The 24,370-nt window shown below is 43.8% G+C and overlaps 1 protein-coding gene and 1 long non-coding RNA gene across 4 annotated transcripts in view; one reads left to right on the forward strand and one right to left on the reverse strand.

Annotated features, from left to right (window-relative positions):
* LOC146545593 (uncharacterized) overlaps nt 1-5,931 on the forward strand; it is a 7,174-nt gene extending 1,243 nt beyond the window's left edge. The window contains exon 2 of the long non-coding RNA XR_014880128.1: nt 506-5,931. This is a non-coding gene — a long non-coding RNA (uncharacterized LOC146545593). The remainder of the gene's footprint in view (nt 1-505) is intronic.
* NHS (NHS actin remodeling regulator) overlaps nt 5,427-24,370 on the reverse strand; it is a 251,319-nt gene continuing 232,375 nt past the window's right edge. For all 3 annotated transcript variants that reach the window (XM_085211463.1, XM_085211467.1, XM_085211473.1), the window contains exons 4-9: nt 20,946-21,008; nt 18,738-18,930; nt 15,480-15,611; nt 11,290-14,241; nt 10,879-11,005; nt 5,427-9,309 (exon numbers count right to left, since the gene is read on the reverse strand). In XM_085211463.1, coding sequence (XP_085067589.1) covers nt 8,685-9,309; nt 10,879-11,005; nt 11,290-14,241; nt 15,480-15,611; nt 18,738-18,930; nt 20,946-21,008 — 4,092 coding nt within the window. In that variant the 3' untranslated portion in view covers nt 5,427-8,684. The remainder of the gene's footprint in view (nt 9,310-10,878; nt 11,006-11,289; nt 14,242-15,479; nt 15,612-18,737; nt 18,931-20,945; nt 21,009-24,370) is intronic.

The raw sequence follows: 24,370 nt of genomic DNA on the forward strand, positions 1-24,370 counted from the left end.
TTGTGGGCACATATGTGTAGGTGGCAGCAGCTGGGTAGCCTGGGATGGACATGAAAGTGCAGATGAAGCACAAGTGTGTAACTGAATTCCTCCATGTGGAAAAAATGGCACCCATTGGCATCAATGCTTGCTGAATGTTGATGGAGACCCAACAAGTGGATGTGAGCACAATGAAGTGTGGTTGGTGCATTTCAGTAGTGGTGACAGTGGGTCACCTTTGCTGGTGCGAATTGTTATATGCATGGCATGCAGACTCTTGTTCATCACTGGCAAAAATGCATAGGTGATGGTGGTGACAATGAGCATTTCATAGCTGAGAATTTGCTCAATCAAACAGTGCTATTGTGGACTTCATATCTGTTGTAGTTTCCATGGAAATAAATAGGAGGCATTACTTTTGGAGTGACCTATATGTGTATCAGACAGCTAATCTGTGAGAAAGCATGTGCAAGAATTACATATGTGTAGAAGGAATATTTATAGACTTTGTCTTATTTCTTCATAGGCGTTTGGAGAGAACCTGTAGGATTAGTCGAAAAGCTTTTCTCTCTTTGGCACTGCTAGCGATCTGGAAGACGAGCATCTACAAGCTCCATCTTGAATGACATCAGTGTGGTACATCCAGTTTCTTGTGCAACTGACTCTTCACCAGAACATGTCGGTGTTTGCTGCTGCTTCTTTTCGCTTAAACTGCAGGTGTGGAAGTGCGCTGATGAAGCTAAGAGCTTCATTATCCTAAAAAACGTGAGGTGAAGGTAGAATGCATAAGTAACAGGGAGCCCATCTGTTTTCAAAATAGTTTTTTATTTTCTCTATTTTTTTTTTCTTTTCTTTTCTTTTCTTTCAATGATTGGGCAAGAATTTGCCCGGGAAGCAGTCCCTGAAAGTAATGATTTTGGAATAAGTAGATTTTGGAAGACTGCAGCGGCTGAATGGGGAACAGAAATGCAGACCAAGAAGTAAAGAAACCAGTGTCAAGGCTAGGGGATACTACTGTGGAGAGGAAGTAGTCAGGAAAAGGATAAAGAAATGTTGAGATTGAAGGGAAAGATTGAAAAAGTTTGTACAGATATCTGATTTCTGTACTCTTGTGTTCTTGTACTCTTGTGGTATTTGGAAGAGCTTACAAGAGAGATATTTGAGAAAGGGGTAAGGGGAGTCCAATCTTTAAGAAGTGAAGCAATATTAAAAGGAATTATCCAGTACGCTAGAGGCCATGAAATTTCAGTTTTGAATTACACCATGCTGTTTCAGAAAGTTTTGTCTTGATGTTATAAAGTGATAGACATTCCTCTGTATTTCTACAAATATCATTTCAGTGGCTTACTGATCAGGTGGAAGGAAGGATAGATTTGAAAAGAAAACTCAAGGAAGTGGAGATAGTCAGGGTGTTGCTACAGGGAAAGGAGACAGCTAATAATACATTTGAGTGAGAAAACTTGACCTACAAAGCATTTATTTTTCCTGGATCTGTTTCCATAAGATCTTTACTGGAATTAATTTGTTGGCCATATTTTCTGTTATTTAGATTTTGATTTTATTGAATCCAGTAACTCTTAAATTTATCTTTTTTTATTTGTTTGTGAAAGATCCTCTTTTCAGGTTTGAAACTTGGTATTTTTTTATTATTGGATATTTCAGATGATGAGCAAGGCTCAGAACTAGGTCTGATTATACATGTGTCTTCATAGATCCCAGAACTTGTTTTGTGCTTTGAGTTTACAAAAGTAACAGGAATTACAGCCTAAATTTGCGTGATCAGGATTTGTTTGATGGTTCAGCTGCCTTGGCAAAGTGAAATGTACAGAAACATATCATAGAATTAGGATACTGTGGTTTGGCATCACTGCTTATAGGGTATGGTCTATATTTCATTCACTTTGCTTTGGATCTGCCTTTTAAATTATCTGCCAGAGCCAATAAAACAGTGGAAGCTTGAAGCCCAAGAAAAGATTCTAGACGATCCTTTTTTGAGAATGTGACATTCTTACGTGGTAATAAAACCATTTGTTTTCATTACTTTCGAGTGAAGAGTTTACGTAAAGGATGTCCATCTGCTGCCCAATAAGCTTTTAAAGAACATCTGAAGGAGGTACTTTTAAAAGGAAGACATTAAAGGATGAACGCTAAATACAAGTAATAACATCATAGTCCTGTGCCAGCCTTTTAAATATATTAATAAACTTGATCATTCAGTAACTGAATGCTATACTCCTACAGATTTTGAATGTCATTTACTTATGGAAGTGCTTTTATCTGATGATTTCTTTTTCTGGCACTGGGGGCTTATAATAGATCTAAGCCACCTGCCCTAGATTCACTGTGACTGGTTAACAAAGTGGCCAGACATGTTACTTGCATAATTTTCTCTCTCAGTGTGAATTTCCACAGGAAACTCATTGGGTGATTGATTTTTTTTTTTTTTTGGTAGACAATTTAAAAAATAAATTTAAAAATAAAAGAAGTCTTCTCTTAATTGTTTAGTTGCCATTGCCAAGGAGCCAGTTTTTGTGTTTCATTAGATACCTTGCTGAGATTGGTATTTCCATGGGCTTTGTTAATCTTCTCTTGAGACTGAAGGAGCAGTTCCTGCCTCTCCTCTGACCCCACAGTGAATATAAAGGGAGCTGTAGAAGCAGTTGTTTCCTGACAGGAATGGTTTATGATTTGTAACTGTATTATGAAATAGCAGTAGTGAGAAGTAGTTGTGTACTAGCTGGATAAAGTTCTGATTTAAAAAACAAAAAAATGTATCTAGAGTAAGAATGAATGAAAGCTACCTACTCAAATGTTTTCAGTAACATTGCTGCTTCACATCGCCTTTTAATTCATCTTGGAAAAAATCAGAAAGCTTTCTTTCCTGTACCTTTTATAGGATAAATTTGCTTTAACGCTTATAGCGGTCTTCTGATTTTCCAACTCTGGTTAAGTTTAAATGGCAATGCAAATATTTGAGTGGGAAAGATTTGTGTTTAGCTGTTTACCTGTTTTGTTATCCCAACCTTGAGCCTATGCTGAAGGATGTGGATTCATTTCCTCTATTTTCTCTTTCAGGAGTCTCTCCAGATGATAGGTTGTGAAACTTTATCCATTCATAATTACGTAATTAAAGGCAAATGTCTTCAGTCAGTGGAGCTGAATAACTTGCATTTCAGAAATTAAGAGAAGCAATGAAGAATTCTTATGACCAATAACGCTGGGCACTAGAAAAGTTTCAGGGGAATGCTGTCAAGCTGGCAGTTAAAAACACAATGGGGACAAGCTGGGTGGACGACTGGTCAACCTGACTTTAATCCAGAAATTGGAACACCTAATACATGCTTCTGTCACCAAGTAAAGAATTAATGGAGAGAAATGTAATGAATGCAATTCAAATAACTTAATGAAAATCAGTGCTAAGCTTGCTGCCAGCTCTTTGCTGCTCTGTTCCCTGGGAGCTACCTAGTTAGGGGGATTCTCAGGTCAAGAGAAGGTTCCAGCTCCAATAGGTGGCAGAACTAACAGCATAGCAGTTAGGAGATCAAATTTATAAAATTTGTAAGTGTAAACTGCTAGTTGGGGATGCCTGACATACACACGATCCAGAAAGTATCTGATTATTGGAAGCTACATAAAAGCACCAAAACAGCTGTGGGGGTGGCTGCCCAGTCCTGACAGTGCTATCATCTTTTTGATGTCTTCACCCATGATGCTACCACTGTCCCAGTGCAGGCGTGCATTGTGTGCATACCTCTGGGTCTGAATGGTTGTCATCCAGCTTCTGTGCAACGGGCTCTTGTAAAGGGATGGTCTTGGAGATTTGGTAATGGGAATGTTCGTCATTGCCAAGATGCACTCTCACAGGCTGAATTTGAAACTGGTACTAAAACAGCCGTTGTGGCTATTGCTTCCCTTTACTAGACTATCACAGTGGTGAGAAGCCTGTGTGGGCAGTGGGAATCCAGCCCCACACGCTGCAGGGATGAGGAAAGCAGCCTGGCACCACCCCAGCGCCCCTCCTGTGCTGCCTTCTCCACACATAGTGCTGCTCTGGGTACAATGAAGAGCCAAGTGCCGGGAAGAGGCAAAATGAGAAGATAGATGGCTGTAATCCAGTGACCAGACCATTGGGGAAGTACTTTGTTTCCCAGATGTGTAAGTGTTACATAGAGCAGCAGATGAAAGCCCCAGAAGTACTCCCAACAGCAGGCACTAACATCACTACTTGAAAAGAATTCTTACATTTGTCCCTTTTCTGAAACAAGACTTGTGTGGTGGATGTGGAAATGAAGACATTCTTCATGTTTGCTAGTTCAAGGAGAACCCCATTTGACTCAGCATCTGGGCTGAATTGCCAAGCCTCTGTAAATAACACAGGTAAAGCCTGCAGGTAACTTCATTGTGGGGGTACGTATGTGTGTATTTGAATTGCACCCTACAGAGAAAGTACCAATGTTTTTGATGCAGCATATATGTTACAACACCCATGTCCTTTTTATCTTCCAAACAAAAACCCAACCCTTTCACACTCCTTAGTCTTCCCATGTACACTCTCTGGATAGCATGATAGGATGCTTTGCTGAGCCAGACAGTGCAACCTGAGAAGAGCTGTGTATACAGTGATAGTACTTCTAGTATCTTGTTTGTATTATCACTGGATGGGTTTGACTGTGGTATGCTATGTACACAAAACCGACGGTACATGCCGAAGCCTGGATTTTGCAAAGACAAAAGTCACTGACTTCACATACATAAAAAAACCCAATAGGTATATTTTATGAAGTCTAATGTTTAATTTTCTTCTCACTTAGCATAAAAGAATAGATAAGTATACAGCAAGCAGATAAGAAACAGATTGTGCCTGCCTCTGTGGGCTAACTTCTTCCTACAGTTCTTGCTTATCTGTATTTCTGGATTGGAAGAGGTGTATAACACATCAGCTGATGATCTACGTAACCATTTAATGCTTGGCCATCTGGTAAAAGCAGATGTTACGTAAAGTGATTCCCACTTGGAGACTACTCTAGTACCACACCCATAGGGAAATCCTAATATCTTTGCACGGCACGATTTCAGATAACTCAGCTGCATTCCCCAAGGCTGATTTTTTTCTACACTAAGGCACTAGAACGCTGTCTTCCAGCTTTTCTTTCCACGTGCATTTTTTTAAGAACTCATGTACAGGGTTGAAAAGCTACTGACAGAATGACAGATGAAACAAAAGCTACTTCCCTTCCCCTTCACTTGCAGGCAAGCAATTTTAGAACATTTAGAGCACCTAGTCTCAGGCTCAGTCTTCTTCTCCCCAGAACCAAACTGACTTAAGTTTAAGGGAAAACAAAGATTAAATAGTTTGCAATGTTTAATGCCCTGAGACTTACTTTTGGAAATACCGTACTTCTTGTTCAATAGATTAGAGTTCACATTTCATGACAAGCAAAGGGTGATTTAATTGCAGTCACGTTTATTTGCAGTTTCTATACACACTTTCTAGGTAATCAAACTTTTCCGACACATTTTTTGAGAGGGGTTCACAATGAAACTGTCACCGTTTTTACTAAAAATAAATACAAGACTTAAAGTGTTGCACAGCTCTAAAATATACAAAGGCTTGGATTTAATGTAAACTTTGAAAACATTTTACAAAAGAAACCATCTTTGCAACAATTTAAAAAGTTCATATTTACAAATATTACAAAAATACAAAATGGATGCAAGTCCATAAACCATTGTCTTTTCTGCCAGCATGAACTGGTGCTAGTACCAAAATAGTTACACTGTAACCTTCTTAATTTTTTTAAAATTCTTTAAGTCATAACCTACAGTATTTCTCTATATCTGCCACCACTGCAGCAAATGCACTCAATCACTGACCTTTGGCAAAAGCACGTATGCTTTATTTGCTACAACTATTCCATCTCCTCCATGCTGCCACAAGAAAAAAAAGAAAAAGGGGGAAATGTTACTTTTCAGAACTTACAGCTGTGTGATTTCCTTAACATCAGGGCAAACAACAGAACCTAGGTTGGAATGATGCTTCACTGGTTGCCTAATGTATGTGCTGTACTCTGTTTCAAGATAAACGATGTTCCCTTCGACAGCTTGTCCTCTGGTGTTACTGTTCTCTGACCACCCTCTGTGTGAAGTACTGCCTCACAATTCAAGTTGTTTTCAGTGTCTATATATTGATAAATGGCATCTATGAAATTGCTGATTGGTAATAAAAACTGCTGTCACCAATGTCGATTCAGCTGTATTCTCTTGACAATGTTGAATGATTCTTTAAACATACGTAATGCCTTTTAGGACAAACGTTTATAAAAAAGTGCTCCGGGCAAAACTTCTATGGAAAATGACTCAAGATGACAAACTAAGTATTTTCTCCTAATATCTAAGCTTCCTCATGTCTTCCAGAAAGTGTTTTGTTATACACTAAACAATTCCATAGAACGCTCACTCATTTACTTGTGTTCCGGCTCCTTTTCTTAACTAAGCTACTAATAAAACTAGCCATTTATTTCCAAAACCTCGCTCCACCTGCCCTTATTAAAACTGTTTCAGACTTCCCAATTTTGAAGCCTTTTAGCTGATTTACTCTGATTTACACCCCTCTATGTGTGTTGACACATACCACATGCATAGTAATTCCACCTCGCATACTGCGCACAAGCAGGCGACACAGGAAGACGGTAGGATACCCTGAATTACATATTTTGTAGTGTATTGGAAATACACTTATTGGAAAACCTTATTGGAAATACCTCTGAGGATTTGTTAAACCCCTCTGACTTGCTCAAACTCTTTTAAAATCATAAGAACCTTCCTCTTCAAAACGCAATCTGCCCGCCTTTAAAACTCTTCGGCTTTACGCGTTACATGATTAAAAGCAAAAAAAAGGAAAAAAACCCATTTCACACATCCCACTTCCCTATCATTTACTTATGCTTAAAGCCAGCTTTGAGTTGATTTCTTTAGGATCTAAGTATGCTCTTTCTGCTGTCCCATTCAATCTGTCCTACTGCGTACCACCTTTCTTCTTGCACTATTTCTCTGCACTAACATCCCTTCTATTCCTCTACTCCAAAGCATGTCCTACAGCAATCGACACCAACTGCACGAATCTTGGACAAAAAGGGCCTTTTGGACCATGCCGTGAAAACAGTGGTGGCCCAAAGGAGAATCAGACCAACAACTGGTTGTATTTCATTTAAAAATTAAAAGTATAAAGCAACGTGTGGGCTGAGCTTAAAAGAACGCGTCCTTTCAGTTTTAAGACAAGAAAATTCAAGTAACTTCAAGTAATTAAGCTTTTATTTCCCTGCCTTCATATGTATCAAAGCAGTTGCTTCGATTTGTCTCCTCTCCCAGCCCGTCTCAATCCCCCACCCTGCTGCACGCTTCTGGTGAACCCAGACGAAACCCAAACGTCTGTGGCTGGCACAAGAAACCAGAGCTTTCCCCTTTGCAGTTTCGCAGTGAATATAAATAATGCATACACATACCTATTTCCCAGCTACATTTTCACAGTGTCATTTTGGTAAATATTTAGGTAGCATGAATCTCATCAGCACAAAGAGAAAGCTTCACTGAAAACTCATCGCAGATATTTACTGATAAATTGAAAGCGCTTGTTGCATGCTTATCGTTTACTTGTTTCCCTTAAGAACCAGAAACTAACCACGTTTAAAGATTATCGTTACCAGGTTATGACTGTGTTATGTGTCCCAATAGCCTAATAGGAATATGAAACTAAGTACTATTTCCTCGTGTCTATTCTTGCTGAATCAATCCCTGTTAGCACGAAGACCCGGGGCACCCTCAGATGGGACCATGTGGGGCTTTGCGTTAGGAATGACTTTGTTCTGTCAGAAGCACGCCTGTCTTTCCAACCAATGGTTGCGCTAAAACTCACAGCTGCACTTCTCAGTTAGCTTGTTGGGGCTATGCTAGAAAGACAAATGGTTACTTCAATCCGATCTCGGTCAGCTGGTAATTCGTAGCTGAAGTGGAGAATTCCTTTTGACTGCTAAATGTCTTCTTTGAGGCTTATGGCACCGAAAGTCGTTACTGATGGCCACGTGAACTTATGTTTGATATGAAAATGGTATTCACAGAATACAGTTATTACATTTGATTCCTTTTGTCTTCTATAAACAAAGCCGTTATGCAGGAAATTGTTTGCCACATGTCCACTCTTTGATAGTTCTATTTACAAATTTTTATCAAAAATATGGTATTTACATATGTTCTGTTAATTTCTTCTAAATTTTGTTTCAGCTCATTTTTGTGTAGAAAAATACCAATCCTCGAGAGCATTTGCTTTTTTATTTTTCTTCCTAGGGAAGCACTACAGTGAGGGATTTGTTTCTAGATGGGCAGCTTCTGGAAAAAAAAAACAACACAAAAAGTCACTTTGAACTCTATGGAAAGTGTATAGCCGTGAAATATACAGTGACAACAGAAATGAGTGGGATAAACCAAATGAAGTTAAAGGAAAACAGAATAGACATAGCCTATCTTTCTACTTTCAGAAAATAAGGTCATAAATAGCTACAGCTGTAGTCCTCTGTTTCCCCAGCGTCCTATGAACACAAGCACATTTAAGCATTGATATTGCCCTGCAATTATTGTTTTGACTGCTACAGCATTGGCCTCTTCTATTCACATCCTCGCTCAGCGCACATGGTGTCGGCAGTCCCTGGAGCCTACGTTGAGCTCTGAGAAGAGCGGTCATCATGCGGGCTGCCGTCTGAGTTCTCGGTCTCCCCCTCTGAGATGGCCTGCATCGGCGTGTTATACAGCCGGCAGCGCACACTGTACCTGCTGCTGCTGGCAGCTGGCGGTGCCCGTGAGCGCCCCACTCGTGAAGATGCTGACATGGGAAAGCTCTTGGAGGAGAAACCTTCTGCGTTGACCCTCGGTGAGCAGGGGGACAGTGGGGATGATGCATCGGGGCTTGTCACTGAGGGACACTCGTCCTGGCTTTGGGAAACATCCGCTGTCAGCTCTCCGGGAGACTTGGGCAGAATAGGGCTTTTCAGGATTTCTGTGGCGGACATCCTGTAGCTAGAATCAGACCGACTGCCTTTTTTAAGGAGCAGTAGTTTAAACTCCTCGTTAGATGTGTTGGACTTTTTGGCATTCCTGTATATCAGCCCAGGGGACCTCTGACTGCTCATGGGAGCACCTGCGCTGCTGGCGGGCGATGTGCTGCTGGCAGGCAGCGTGCTGCTGGTGGGAAGCTGGCTGCTAGTTCCAGAGGAAGCTCTCAGTCTGTTCCTTACAGACAGATCTCCAGAGTCCTTTCTCCCAAGAACTTTCCTTTTTGATCTGTAAAAATACAAAGAAACACTCTTTCACATGCTATCTTTGCAGAACTAGTCTGGAGTTACACGGATTCACTGTGTTTTCAAACGAACATGGTCTCTCTTAATCCCCCTGACAAACATCAGAGGCTGTCTGTGACTGACAGCACTTAAAAGCATAATAGCTCTCGTGCAAGGAGTGAGGCACTGTGGCACAGTATCTCCAAATCTTACCTGGCTCTTTTAAAACAATTCATGCACAACCTGCTCTTTATAAAGACAGTGATGCCTACAGAGTCCCAGGTTAGCCAAATAATCATCACAATCTGTTCATTATTAGAAATTTTTAATTTCAACTGTGATTGAAAATTTAAACTGAATGCAAAATAGTCTAGATTGGAAGAGATGCCTCCTCTTCATTCTTGGTATGGCAACTCACTTATAAGAACAGAGCTGGTGGGCAGCATGCAGAAACCAGCGTGGGGAGTTTTCTTTGGAGATGCGTTTGCTAGACATCTGCAGCGTCTGATGCACGGACTCAGATGTGAATGATCCAAATCATTTATTACAAGTTCTCACATCACTTATATACCTTCACAAGTTTTCTTTTTCTAGCTTTCTCATCCACCCCTACAACTTTCCCATCCACCTTTACATGTCAACAGAGCATTCTACAAAACACTCTTCAACCGTTCACACAGGTGCATATCCAATCAGAGCCGTGAGACGTTCTTTCTTCTTCTAGAGGTGACCTTGGTTCTATGCTGGTTATCTTGCTCCACAGCTTCTGCTCTGAACAGTTTTTCTTGTATTCCCACATGTGATGCAAATGTTTGTTAGACGTTTGTTAGCTGCCTGATCTTATTTGTAAAGCATCCCACACATGCCGTAACAATACTCATAATGCACACATGTGACCAGCACCTGCTACTCCTGACCCCTGCTAATATGGTTAGCACCACAAACATCATTTTATATGGTAAACAGCCATAATATGTAAACAGCCATAATATGTAAGATGTATGACCCTTACTACTTACTTTATCACTCCCCCTTTTTGGCCCTGTGAAATGAACATTTGCCCAGCAAATTCATCAGTGCCCAGGCACTGGGTTGCCAGAATGTGATGATGTTACAGAACATAGAAGCATAACGGCATGTGAAATACTGCCCATAAAATCAAACAGCAGCAAGCTCTAAGTCGGACTCAGTCCAGAAACAAAACTGGATGGCAAAGCCTGGGTGGTGAGGGACACCTTCACCATTATTTGCTTTCTCCAAAGGCCTGAGTGATTGAACTTCTAGGTGAAGTCTAGATTATGATTATTGTACCATGTGCCAACTATTACAAATCTGATCCAATCTGAGGAGAGTTAACTCATCCCCACACTTGCAAGGCCAAGCACCAGTGAGACTTCATGACATCCAGCATCAGTGCTGGCTGGGATATTTCTGCATGGTCATACCACCGCAACAGCTACGAATGGGTTCAAGACAGGGCTCAACAGTCAGATAATTATTCTGCAGTGGATGACCATGCAGCTGGGGAAAGGACGGCCGGCTTTTATGGTTCATAGTTGCAAGATCAGCTTACCTATGAATGACTGCAAACAAGTCCTCAGTAGTACGAGGTTTGTTGGGAGACACAAAAACGTCCTCAGCTTCAGCCTGAGAGTCTTCACTCAGTGGGGACATGATGGAGTCGTCGCTTGGAGAAGACTCTGAGATAAGTACAGAAACCACGGTTAGAGTCAGACCACTGCTGTATTTTGAAAGAGCACTGCTAGTGCAAGGCATAAGCTCGATGTGTAAACAAGTGGCCAATGCTGGCCATACAGACTTCACCCTCTAATCTCTGAGTGATTGCTGTGCTGTCAGCCCAGGAGGGCTAACTGAGGCATGCCATGCTGTGTGACACCTCCAGGGCCCCAGTCCTTCATCCTGATGTCAGCAACAACCCCCAACGCAGAACGAACTGCAGCACAGAAAAGAGGACCCAACTCACCTTTCAGCGATGGCTCTTCTGTTCCACCTGCTGTCTCGTCTGCCCTGCTGGTACCAGAGGCACTTCTGGTAGGAATACCTGATGTGACGTTCTCCTGCTTGCAACTGGCTTCACTGAGCAAGTTTACTGCTGCCGTCTCTGATTCGTAGCTGATATTCCCAGGCACGTGGTGGCTTAAATCGAGTTGGTGCTTAAGCTGATCACTGACATCTGCTCCCTCTGCCTGAGCGGGGCCGTCACCCGCCATGCTGAGCTCCAGCTGCTGCCCACTGCCACAGAGCTCAGGCTGGACCTGCGCATGCTCGAGGTGGCTCTCCGGTTCTGCTCCCCTGTTTGCATTCTCTGCTTCATGATCACCTGTGAGGAGAGCTGAGCCTTTCTGAAATCCTTCTGTAGAAACTGCAGAAGTCTGATTTAGAGCACAGTCTGGCAAATGCTCAGTGGCTGGCGTTACTTGGTCCTTCACAGTTTTCATTTCAACCAGAGCCACACTTGCTGAAGGTACAATTTCCTGCTCACAATTACTCTGTCCACTGAAAGAGGAGCTTTTTTCTAAAGATGGCTTCCCAGGGCCCGTTTCTGCTGAGGAGGAGTCAATATACGACACGATGGACTCCTCAGTGGAGTACTGCCGTGATACTGGCTTCTTGGCTAGGAATGGCCTCATTTTCCCTGGCGAAACATCAGCAGCAACCAGTGTGGGCTCTTGGATGCAGAGCAGGTCGGGGATACTGCCCTTCTGCTTCGCTTCTTCAGGCCTGTTGATGGCCCTGAGGTGCACGGACTTGAGGACGGAGGGCGTGATGGCAAGGGCAGAGGGATGGCTGGGGCTGAGGGCTTCCCCCACTGCGCTCTGCTTGCTGGGATTGAAGGCGTGCAGCTGGTGCCGGTGAGCAAACGGTTTATTCAAGACGCTGTGAAGAGCACTTAGGTCGAGATGGGTCGGAGGTATAATTGGGAGTTCGAGGTCTTTGCTTGCAGACATGGTGCCCTCCTTAGAGAGTGGCTGTTGGAGTGAGGACTTTCTCTCAGGTACTTTTGGTTTCCTCTTGCTGCCCCCTGGGGACAGCGGTCCAGAGAAGAAAGCGGTCGGGAAGGAAGAGGTCGGTGTCTCTGACTGGCTGGAGTACCCACTGGAGGGCGAGGCCAGCCCCGCCAGCTTCTCTGGGGATGCCAGTTTGAACTCGCTGTCAACGGAAGGCAGGGATGGGGTGGTGGCCCGCGACCCCGACTGGGATGTCTGGGACTCCGAGCTTTCTGGTGACTTGATGCACTCTATGACTGTAGTACCCGTAGCAGTGCTCGAATTAGACAAAGACCTGTAAGGATCACCAGATTTCAAGTCGTTCAGGAGCCAGAGGTCTGCATAGTGAGGTTGTTCAGCACCTTCATCTTTGAAGGACGGCATGTCAGCCGTATCGAACTGAGCGTCCTTCATGCCGCCATCGCTCTGGCTCACCCAGGGCAGCTCAGGTTTGGGTGGCAGACTAGAGGCCTCTCCTCTGGAAGGTGTGTTGGAAAACTCAAGTGGCAGCTTCATTTCCCTGGTAGTGTGCGACGTGTGCTGCCCACCGCTAATCTTTGGTTCTTTCTTCTCGGGAAGATCCATGCTGCCCTCAGATTTCCTTAAAGATGAGCTGCGTTTTGGTGGAGCTGGCTTTGCCTTTGGTTTCTTCAGAGAGATGCCCTGCCGTCCCTGCCTCCTGTGACTGATGCATTCCTGCCAGGTGCAGTCGGCCAGGCTGGAGGTCATACTTGCCATCTGGCCGCTCTCGGAGCCTGCAGCTGCATAGTTGCAAATATAGCTCTTGTTGCCCTTGAGACCGCAGTCAAAGTGCATGGAGGTATAGTATCCTTCAGTATCCACGGAGAAGTGTGAGCTAGTGTCTGCCTTGTCAGAGGGGCTCTTCTCTAGGAAGCTGTCATATGTGCCCATGCTTGTGAAGCTTGGGCATCCCAGGCTGTCAGCCTTGGTGCGCTCAGGGCTGAAGTCCTGGCGACAGGACGCATCGTGGTGGTGGTGCAGATAGTTCCACTCACTGTCACTCGTGTTGCTGTTGTTGGGGTCATCGAGTAGATCTGCCACAGTGGAGGTGAAGGAGCTCGCCCTGTGGCCTCTGACCTTGTCCACGTGGTCACCATACTGCTCTGTGATGAAGACACTTGAGTCCTCGTTGGCGTTGGGAGCGGTGTTGAGGGACAGCTCAGAGTCACAGTGTGAAGAGCCAGTCAGCGGTGGAGAGGCGGCAGGAGGAATGGTTTCGGATGTCTGAGAGGGACATGTGGAGCTGCTCCCACTCCAGTTGCCACTGGAGGACTGGTGATCATCCTTCTGATCCATGTGGCTGCTAAGCAGAACTCCTGCTGTGGAGATGGAGTGAATGGGGCTCCCAAAAGTGTCTGAGTTGGATGAAATCTCACAGCTTCCTGAATCTGCCATCCTTGACAGTCGCGACCTCCCTCTCTCACCGATGCTGTGTTCAGGGCTGTGCAGGTGCTGAGGACAAGTTAAACCCAGGGGCTGATGCTCTTGTGAACCCTGTTTGCTCAGGACCTCCTTCCCTTTTTTCGGATGCCTCTCCTGGCTGTCTAGGAAGCACTCCGCTTCATACGCTGAACTCTTGGTGGTAGCAGCTGAGTCGCCCTCGCTGGCTCTTGCTCCCTCACGAGGGAGGCTCCGTGAGCGGATGCGGTTGCTGACAGCAGCAGCGAAGACGGCATCCCCGTTGTCTGCCAGCACCAAAATGTTGCCAGCAGAGTGTGAGAGGGAGGCGACCACACTCTGCCCCCTCTGTGCGCGGATGCGGCGCCGGGAGGGAGCGGCGATAAGGATTTCTTCTGTCTGGCACTCTGAATCCCTGGTCCCTGACCGTTGGCTGCTGGCAGTGGAGAAGTCCGGGTTGGCATGCACAATCACATTGCGCTCCCTTGCCACCGGCGACTCATCCGAATCTAGGGTACACATAAAGCTGGGTGAGAGACCACTTCGTACGTCCTGACATGAGACGACCCACAAAGCAACCCAAGAAGCATATCTGCATTTAATCTTGCTGAGTGTTGTACCAAACCTAACTCAGCTATAACATGTATATAAGGTAGACCTCATCCCAATGAGGTGGGAAATTCTCCCAGTCCCGCAATGTGATATCAGTTCTCCTATTTCTGCAATGTGATCTCACGTAGAGCTGATCTTGCTGTGGTAAATATTAAGATGAATATTAACTTCTTGTTTTTTGACACTGTAGTGCAAGTAGCTGCAGGCAGTTTTCAGGAGTAGCTGCCTGACAAAGCACTCCATAAACTTCTAAAAATAATTCCATTTTAACTACATATCTTTTCAGAATTTCCATTATCTGCTTCTTTCCCACCAAGAATATTTGCACAGTAACAGGATCTTTGTTTCATAGGTTCTCTGGTTGCTTATTCCCTATGATAAACACATTCTTTATGCTTCCGATTAAATTTCACAGTGAGCGACCGACCAAGGTATCAGAGCCACCTTCAGGTGCAGGTGAACATTAAGTAATAATGATCCTGTTCATTTATTTTTGGGTTAAGATCAATTTTACACTTGATTTGCCCTCAACAGAGTTGCTCCTAATTCACCTGGAAAAAAAAGGTGAGGTAAGCTACTTGATTTCAAATATTCTTGGTAATAAAGAATGCAGGGAAAGAATTGAGGACAAGCGTGACAAAGAAAAGGAACTTTTAGCAAAGCTTTTAGTGGGGGTATCAGCAGCTGTCTCTAATGCCGATATCCAACTGATATCTGAGTGAGCTGTGGCAGCTCATCACTTTGCTGAGCAACATCTGTCATTTCTTTACCCTAAGATCCCCTCAGACAAGAAAAAACTTTCACTTAATCTAGTTACTTTTTATGCACGCAACTATGGGTTTATAACAAAAATTAAATGGAAAAAAAAACAACAACTGATTAACATTTACACAATAAGAGTTGAACATGTACATCTATATTACTCGGTAAGGCCCCCAGTATTTCAAGGCCATATGGAGTAATATAGCATTGCTGACCGCAGTAAATCAAAAAAACAAAACACACCATTTCCAAACTCCACAACCAGTTACGCTTTCAGGGTTTTGCTTCTTTGGAATGCCCGCTACCACTCGATAACCCTGCAATTTAAGTTGGTTAGAAAGCTATCTATGGAAGAGTTGTATTTATACTACACCTATTTCTTGTTGCACTCTTCTGGGGATGCCAGAGATGGTTTTCCTCCTCCTCAACTTTCGTCTCCGCTGTAGTACAGATTGTGAGTGAACAAGAGAGCAGCGTATACTAGCCTCTCTGTCAAAACCAACTCCTGCAACCCATAAATAGGTCTCATTAGCCTTTAGAAATAGTAAACAAAATTTCATGGCTGGAACACAGTGGAAGTATGTGAGCTTGGATTAAGCCTGTGAATAAACATAAGGGAGCCCTTATGTAGCTCTTATGTAAATTATATTACAGTGTATCACAGTTTTACATTTAATTCCAGCTCCCTCTCAGCAGCCTGGTCTGCCAGAAGTAACAGAAGGAGTGAAGGAAAAAAAAAAAGAAGAAAAGAAAATCAGAAAGAAAAGTAGATTTGAGAGCTCTTGGTAGCCGGACATCTTTCTTATAACTATTTATCCATCTGTCATAGGGACAATAGTGGTAACTTGTCAGAAAGGAGTAATCTATCTAACTAAAGCCTGATTTACTTTAAGCAACTAACCATAAGAAAACCATTTAGATTATAATGTCATATTGTAGTAGCTGAGCGCTTCTTAGGAGACTGATATGCCAAAGGGGCTAACATTTTGGAAGGGAAGAAGACAGCTAAAAGAGGGCCAACTCCACGTACAAGTTTAGAAAACACTCTTTTCTTTTTTCCACATGGCCGATAATAAAAGAAATGGGGAGCAGATACTGCTGTGCACCAGTATGTGGTCTGACTTTCCCAAGTGCTCTGCACTCAGCAGGGCATCTGGGAGTCTGCTCAAGGAATCAGCTCACACATTCAAGGTCCTAAATGTGGATTTAGGAGCCTAGGTTCACATGCACATCTATTTATAACCATGGTCACACAGAACAGGCAAGAATTCCTCATTTGCTTTATGTTTCCATGGCATTACCACAGAAAAGTCTCTTTCACTTTGCTCTTTACACTGTGGTCAATGTAAAGTTAAAAGGAGGCTCGCCGAAAGGCCTGCACCCGCCTGTACTGGCTCTTTGCATAGCTGTATGCTCCTCCTCTCTGAAGTTGATGTGGGATGGGAAAGAAAAAGTGTGCCAGGTCCATAAAAACTCTAACATCGGGATCACTGGTAAAGTGGTTTGTAATCTTAGGAAAAACAAATGAACTGAAGAAAACAAATTAAAAAAAAAAATAATCAGATAAAAACCATTTTAATAGCGTATAATTATATAAAACATAATTATACATAGACGTACACATACATATTACACTACATAACAATGTAAAATGTTAAAAAGTAACTTTCTTGTAAAAGTTCTTCTTGAAATCTACTACAGTGAAATAGAGGCTTCAGACAGATGTCCTGTAACCACCAATGCCCCTGAAATAAGGAGAGGAAGAACTTTCTTTAATATGGAAGGAAAGTGCTGTAAACTCCAACAACAGTCATTTTTTAAAAAGTGAACATTTCTTGGGGTTGGGAGAAGCTTAAAGAACAAAACAGAGAAATGAAAGCAAACTCTTTGAAATGAAAATCAATCAGAACCATTGCTGGGCTTCCAGCAATTGTGAGTTAGCTGAACATGCTCTGTGTGCCAGATGCACAGGTCATCTCCAAGAGGAAAGTGAAAGAGGGTATATCCTCCCCGTGACGCATACAAATTATTCCCATTAGTGCTAATGAGAATGATACACATAAACATCCAGAAGATTACATACCATTCTTGATCTGTAAAACTGATCGGGAAATTTGGTTCCAATGTATGGCAGGTGGAGTCTAGGCAAAAATTTCTATTACTGGAAAAGTTAACATTGGTCCCATTGGTCTACTGCTGTATTTCTCCTATGCACTGCATTGTGTGACATTAGTGATGTTGAAAAGTCTTCATACTGAGGATCCTATGTGCTACATATGAGGGGCGTCACTCTAATGCATTGTGGAAACGTGCCACACCGCTTACTTCCTCCTTCAGGGATGTCCATTGGGAGTGCCCAGCCTACACCACGCGGCCCATTCAGGCTGCTCTGCTGGCGGGTGGTCTGACCCCACGCTGTCCCCACAGCTTCCCGCTGTGGCTCCTGGCTGCCACCTCCCCGGGCAGCAGAGCTCATGGACACCTTTACTGCCCAGGGCAGAGGGGGACCAGGAGTGCATCGCCGTCACTGAGAGGAATCACCTGGCACATGGCGGAGCAGGAGGGATGCCGCCTTAAGGCTGTACAGCAAGCAGCCAGACCCAAAGCCCCAAGCTTCCCGGCTGGGACTGGGGCCATGCAGTCCTCCTGCCACCGTAGGTGACTGGGCAGCCTGTCCTGCAGGAAGGCTGGGCACTACGGACAGACACAAGCGGGAGCAATGTGATGTGACTTTCCTGCCATCCCCCAGCTTCTGGAAAAACACTATGAAATATCAGTATGCTGTCTGAGGTTAGCTGTAAGTTCCCTGCTTTTCTTCCTGACTGCTTATTTTAAAGTCTGTAAGTGGGGAAAAGTTAGCCCACTTTATGCTCAAAGCTTGGTGCAAAATATAATTGAGGAAAATTCATATAAACCTTGTTTTTACCATAGCCCTCTGGAAGGAGAGAAAGAGAAAGAGAGAAAAAGAAAAACAACCTGATTTTTGATTCTGGAAACAAGTCGTCTATCACATTTAGTCAATGATAAAGCTGATCCTTACATAAACAGATTCTACTTTAAATAAATCTAGTAAAATGCATCCAAATGTTACATAAATAAAAGAAAATGCCATTACTATACCTTCAGCATAGCTGCATGTAAAGAGATCTCAGAGTGACGGTTTACACGCTACACAGTCATGACTTGCATGTTTAAAGCACTGCAAATAGTAGCCTACATTCTCTAGTTTCTCTTCTCCTGCTACACATGACAATCATATGATTACTTTCTGTGGCTTTCTGCATTATTTCAGTCCGCCACATTCAAAAAGCTATTTGAGGTCTTTGTGAATACAGGCTGCAGGTTATATACACAACAAAAGTACATTGTTTATGCAGGGAACCAGTGTTACACTGTACAGCATGACTCACAAAGTATGGGCCAAATTAATCCTAGATGCAGCTTCAGTAACTTCAGCAGACACGCATGAAGGATGAATTTAGCCCACTATCCTCCAGCAGCTGACCCTCAGGCTAGGGTCTTTGCCCACAGACTGTAAAATTCAGTGACTTCAAACAAATTAAACAGAATAAGTACTTGACCTCCCTCAAACCATGCAATAAATACAAAAAGAAATAGAAGAGATTTGTACCAGTGACATTGATGGGGATAATGCAAGAAGAAATCACTTGGGCATCTTGTTTCATTTTCTCCTCTGGAGTTGGGAGAGGTAGTGCTTTACTCCAATTGGTTTGTTTATCCAGTGTAGAAGGGATATTATGTATTGGATTTTTCGGCCTCTGCCCTAACATGACATCTGTATCTTCGTCCTCTGGTGGATGGGACTGCAAATGAATACATTCAAAATCAGTGTCTACCACTCAGGCACGCGAGGCTACTGTTGAAACAAAGCAGGCACACAGATCAGCAATCAGTTACAGGCTGCAATGGCAAGCTGCTCTCAGCAAGTCACAGAAGGCTGAAATCACACACCGTTCTCAGAAGACAGATACCTCGTGCATCCTTTTGAACACACTGCTCTGCTGGCTGCCCGTGAGGACCGGCCCCTTGTACACATTTGTTTGAGGACAGGCAGTGGAAGGTCTAATGCCTTAAAAAAGAGCCCTCCGTGCTCCAGGAAATCATTTGCATTTCATTTTTACAAACTATGGACACGAGCAGAAAACAAGTTACAGAAATCCAGTGGAAAGTGGCAGGTGCTAGCAGTGCCAGGGTCAGGAGGACACTGGCCAAAGGAGATGGGCTGCCACCAGAAGAAATTCAAAGTGTTGTTTAGAAATCATGCACATTTTTACAGCATGTTAAGAGAAGCACTAGATAGAGAAGTAAGGTAACAGAGAGAAAAGTAAACTGTGTGAAAGCAACACAGATGCTTTGTTCTCTTTATGAAGCAATAACAAGTCCCCCAGCAGCACCCTGACTTGCAGCTGTAGTGCTGCCTATAACAGACAGATTAATCACATTGTTATGTGGCACTAGCTACAAACCCCTATTTTGGATTTTCTTTGTAAAAATAATAATAGTAAAAAAATACGTTGTTTTGGAGGAATACTTGGGAGAAACACTCACCTTTTTCTGCCCAATTCCCCCCTTCCTCCATGAGAACACTTCCAGGAGCTAACAACTCTTCCCTCAGCCTGGGAAATGACTCTGCCTCTTCATTCCGCATGAAGAGCAAAGCCTCCTCAGCTGCCCTTCTCCTGAATCCCCAGCTGCTGCCTACCCAGCTTCTCCCTTATCACTTCTGTTTATGCTTCACTCTCCAGTTTGTGGTGATTTTTGATGAAGACAAAACACTGCACTCCCCATCATGGCAAGGTCTGGCATGACACTGCCTTTGTAATGCTGCCATCCTTCCCTGGCTCCACATACATCCCAGGGAACGAGCTGCCTCTGGCTCCAGGCAGCAGCCCCAAAAACGTTCCAGACCCTAAGGTGGGGGTCCGGGGGGACCAGGGGGACAATCACTTACCTGGCCAGCCTTGCCCCCCGCAGCACCCCCAGGTCCTCCTCCCGCCCGCGGGAAGCCCTGCTTTCCCACGTTGGGTTTTAGGAAAACATCGCAGCCTTCTTTCTCTCTGCAGCTTTTGTGCTGATCCCCGGCAGACGTGAATGGCTCATATAAACTTCCAGCACAAAGGACTTTGTTTCCTAGGTAACTCCCCCCTCCCCAAAAGTTTGATGCATGCAAAAAAAAAAAAAAAAAAAAAAAGAAAAGAAAAAAAAAAAAAAGAGGAAAAAAAAAGAAAAGAGGAAAAAAAAAAAAGCCCACAAAACCCCAAAGGCTGCCCACACACAGCAGACACGGAGGCTGCACTGGCTGCCGGCTCTGCCAGGATAACAATGGAACGGGGACAAAGCGGGTGAAGTGACCCCACTGCCAGCTCCCACTGCCAGAGCTCCTCCTCAGCATAAGGCAACATTGCAAGGTACCCAGGGAGCAAATATCTTGGTGCTGCCCCAACAATCCCTCACTATTGGGGGAAAAAAAAAAAAGAAAAAAAAGAGAAAAAGGGCAGTTGGGCAATACCACTGCAAGGAAAAGGAAATGCAGTCACTAATGCTATGGGTTCTGCCTTGGTCCAGGCCTTTAATGGGGCAATTGGATATAAGAGGTGGCTTTGGGGCCACGAGGTCCTGAAACTGTTCCGAGGTCAAGAATGAAGGAGGGAAAAAGTTGTCGTTACTATGCCCTATTGACACGAGAAACAGAAGAGGCGTCTCTTAGAGCAGAAGAGTTAGCAAGTGAAAAGCAAGCAAGAGGCAGGGTGAGGATCTGGAAGGGAGAAGAGTGAGTGAGACAGGGCTGTCAGCAGAGGATTGCTTGTTTTTCCAGTACCTTTCTACTCCATGGGGTCATGTGGCAACACTCAACTGGGGAGGGCGAACGGGTGCTGTTAAACTATAAGTGTGAAATGTAAAAAAGAAAAAAAAAAATCAAATTAAAAACATGCACAAAGCGTTTCTGGTAAAAGCACATTATTTTTGTCCGGATAAACTAGTGTCAGAGGCAAAAACACCCTGAAATTTCCACCTCGATTTCCAGCTCATGCTACTCCACAAATGAGCCCCACCTCATTCAGGTATGCCTACAGAGTTGTTTGGATCCATGTGAAGTCTCCGCTGATTTCACTTACTCAGATCAGACAAAACTGTAGTGAAATTGATTCAAACTCCTTGCACAGACATACTTAAATTGGACTAAGAATGCCTTGTATTGATTTGGGGAACTCGAACTGTGTACTGCCTGAAGCTGGAGCAGTGCAAAGTGCTTTTCCAATTACACTATAAATGATCTACTTTGTAATATAAGGAATTTTTTTGCCTGAGGTATTTATAAGCTATGGATATAAATAATGCTGGTGCTGAGGATGGTTTAACAAATACATTGTTCACTAAGGCCTTCTGTAAACTGTGTGACTCATCCTATCTTCCTGCTAGATTCCAACACCTGTCGCTTTACCCCAGTCCTATGTGTGTGACTACAGCCAAGTGAAGCTTCTAAATGAGTGGCCCATAAGTCCTCTAGCAGAGCAGAAAGAGAAAATCGAAAGAGGACTATTTCCAGCAAACATTTCCAGCAGGTCCTTCAGACCACTGCAAAACCATTTCTCCTAGGCTGGGAAAAAGTCCTTATTGTGAGATGAACACTTTTGCTTGAGCAAGAAAAGGTGCAGAAATACTGAATATGTCAACTAGCTAAGTTTGCTCTTCAGATTCACAAGATTGTTTTCCTTGATTTTTCAGCTGCATTTCCAGTCATCTCCTTTGAGCAGATTTACCACAGCTGAAAGGGTCAGGTTCTGAAATTCACCTTCCCCTTGGACGGTGTCAGAGCTCCCTGGGGAGAGTTGAGACAAATGGAGATCAGCGCTGCTAAGGTGGCAAGAGGTTCAGAATATGAAAATATTTACATCTTACAGAACTACCATAAAGGCCCAGAGGGTCCCAGTGAACACACAAAAAGTAGGAAATGAAAAGGGACTTCCTGCTCCACGGGCTGCTAAGGGCAAGCCTCTATGAGAGAAGCAGCAGGAACTAGACTTTGGCCTTAGAGAGGGTAGCTACAGGCTACAGCAGACAAAACAATGAATGACAATCTGTGTCCTGTTGATGCAGGGCTTTTCCACCTCCCTGTGTGCTCCTCTGCCTTCCTGACTCCTCCAAGAAAATACGCCCTGGTTATGCATACCCACAGACTCGCCTTGATGTGCTGAGGCCTCAGGTCTCAACAGGACAAACTTCTGGGATGGAGACTTAACATGGAGAAACACCAGAAATGGGAAAGGCCCAGGCTGACTTACAAATGTCCCTTCTTCCAGCCACAGGAACAGGAGAAATATCATGAGGGGCTGAAGTGGGCAGCAAAATTTCCTGCTCCTGCTATCACAGCGGTGTGATCTTCCACTGTGATCTGACCAAGTGGTCCTAACATCACCTACCTACTGACTGAGCCTGTACGGTGCCCACCGCCAGACAGCTGAGCACAATGCCATGCAGCAGCGCTGGTGTTTCAGTGCCTCTGTGCTTGGGGAGGGAGCAAACTGCTTCTCCTCAAATGTTCTCATTCACTCACAAGACCAGAATATCTCTAAATGTCTTGGGTGAACACATAATTAAGCAAGAAATTATTATTATATATCCAAAGCTGTTCTGGTCTGATGGGCAAATCTGCCATTAGGCAGTTTTCAAAGTGAATTTCTTTTGTGTGGGTATGCTTGGCAAACAGCAATGGTGATAATCAATCTGTTAAACACAGAGCCAGAATAATTTAAATAGGCATTTTTTTCTTTAATGGGCTAAGATTGCTTTGAAACCAAACTGGTGTGTAATTGCTTGAACAGTGATTTATTCTGCAGTCACTGATAAATGTGAGCATCTCTATTTTCTGAGGTATCCCATCATGCAGTTGCAGAGGTGATGGTGTGCTCCTAAAACTGCTTTGCAGTAAAAATCCTGGTTGCATATGCACATGATCTGATTTCTCATTGCTCTCCATTTCTTCAGTGTGGAAGTCCTTGGTTTCTGTGGACTGCAATAAAATCATGAAGATGTCCAGGCCTGAGATTGTTATGCTTCCCTATAGGGAAACAGAAAGCAGCGTTGCTGCAGAGCAGTTCAGCTTAAACTTCCCTCAGCACTTGGGATGAGGCGCATCACTCTCAAACATTTGTCCCACCAATTTTAAGAGGAGTCTAGCTTTACTTGCAGATACGTAAGTTGGGACACATGAATTGCCCTTTTAGCTAATGAAAACCTTACATTCCATCAGTGCAGTGGCAAAGAAGCAATTTGGGTAGTCACAAACATGCCAGCCTGGTAACTTATGGGTCTGTCTTATTTCTTGCTCCACAGCTGGGATCAGGAAGAGGAAAAGAATGGGCCAATGCCACACAAAAATGCCACTTAATTCCACTCGTTCTACATCTTCCAAAGCTTTGAGATTCCACTTTAAAATGCCTGCTGTTCAGGATCTTCAAGATAAAAAGGAAGACTGCTGTAGGAAGCATCATCATGTACCTGGCCTACGTGCCTGATAGTGACAGTGTCAATGGAAGTACTGGAATTTCAAAGCTAGTGCACAGGACATTTTGGGCACTGTGCAGTGGTGGAGTGAAAAGTATAAAACCAAGAAAAAAAGGCTAATTTCTGTTCAGATAATAAAGTTGTTGTGAGAATGCTAAAGTCTTGTCAAAAGCCGTACACATTTATCCTCAACGGGCTTCTCTAATTCAGTTGTGGCTGAGGTAATTCCTTTCCCACCCCCTCAGCACTGCTGTGACTGTGTAGGCAGTGTGTAATCTTTAGGAAATGCTGGCAGCTGAGTAACAGCCCATGCAGCAGCAGTGCCTGGTGCTGGAAGTGCAGGCAAAACCTGCATGAGAGCAGGAGGTGGCTGGCAGAATTGCTCTGTTCCCCTGAGAATAATTTCTTACTCCTGCTTCCCATAAGTTACAGCTAACAACAAGCATAAGGGATCAATATTACTTATGACTTCCAGCTTCTATAGTGGTGCATATTGCCTTCCCACTGAATAAAGTGGGCAATGTATTAGCATACAGCTTCAGTGTTGCCAAGCTTCATATATGGTCCAATTCCAGCAGTGGACAAAACACACATAGGATGCTTACACAGGCTAAGTGAACACAGAAATCAGATGTACTCATTAACAGTACATCCCGACTTCACAGCTGAAAGCAGCCATTCCCATAGTGACAAGGAGAGAGCAACTGGGAACTGGTATTCAGTCCCACATTCACATGA

Source organism: Meleagris gallopavo, chromosome 1 (genome assembly GCF_905368555.1).
Source record: "Meleagris gallopavo chromosome 1, MGAL_WU_HG_1.1, whole genome shotgun sequence".
NCBI lineage: Eukaryota > Metazoa > Chordata > Aves > Galliformes > Phasianidae > Meleagris > Meleagris gallopavo.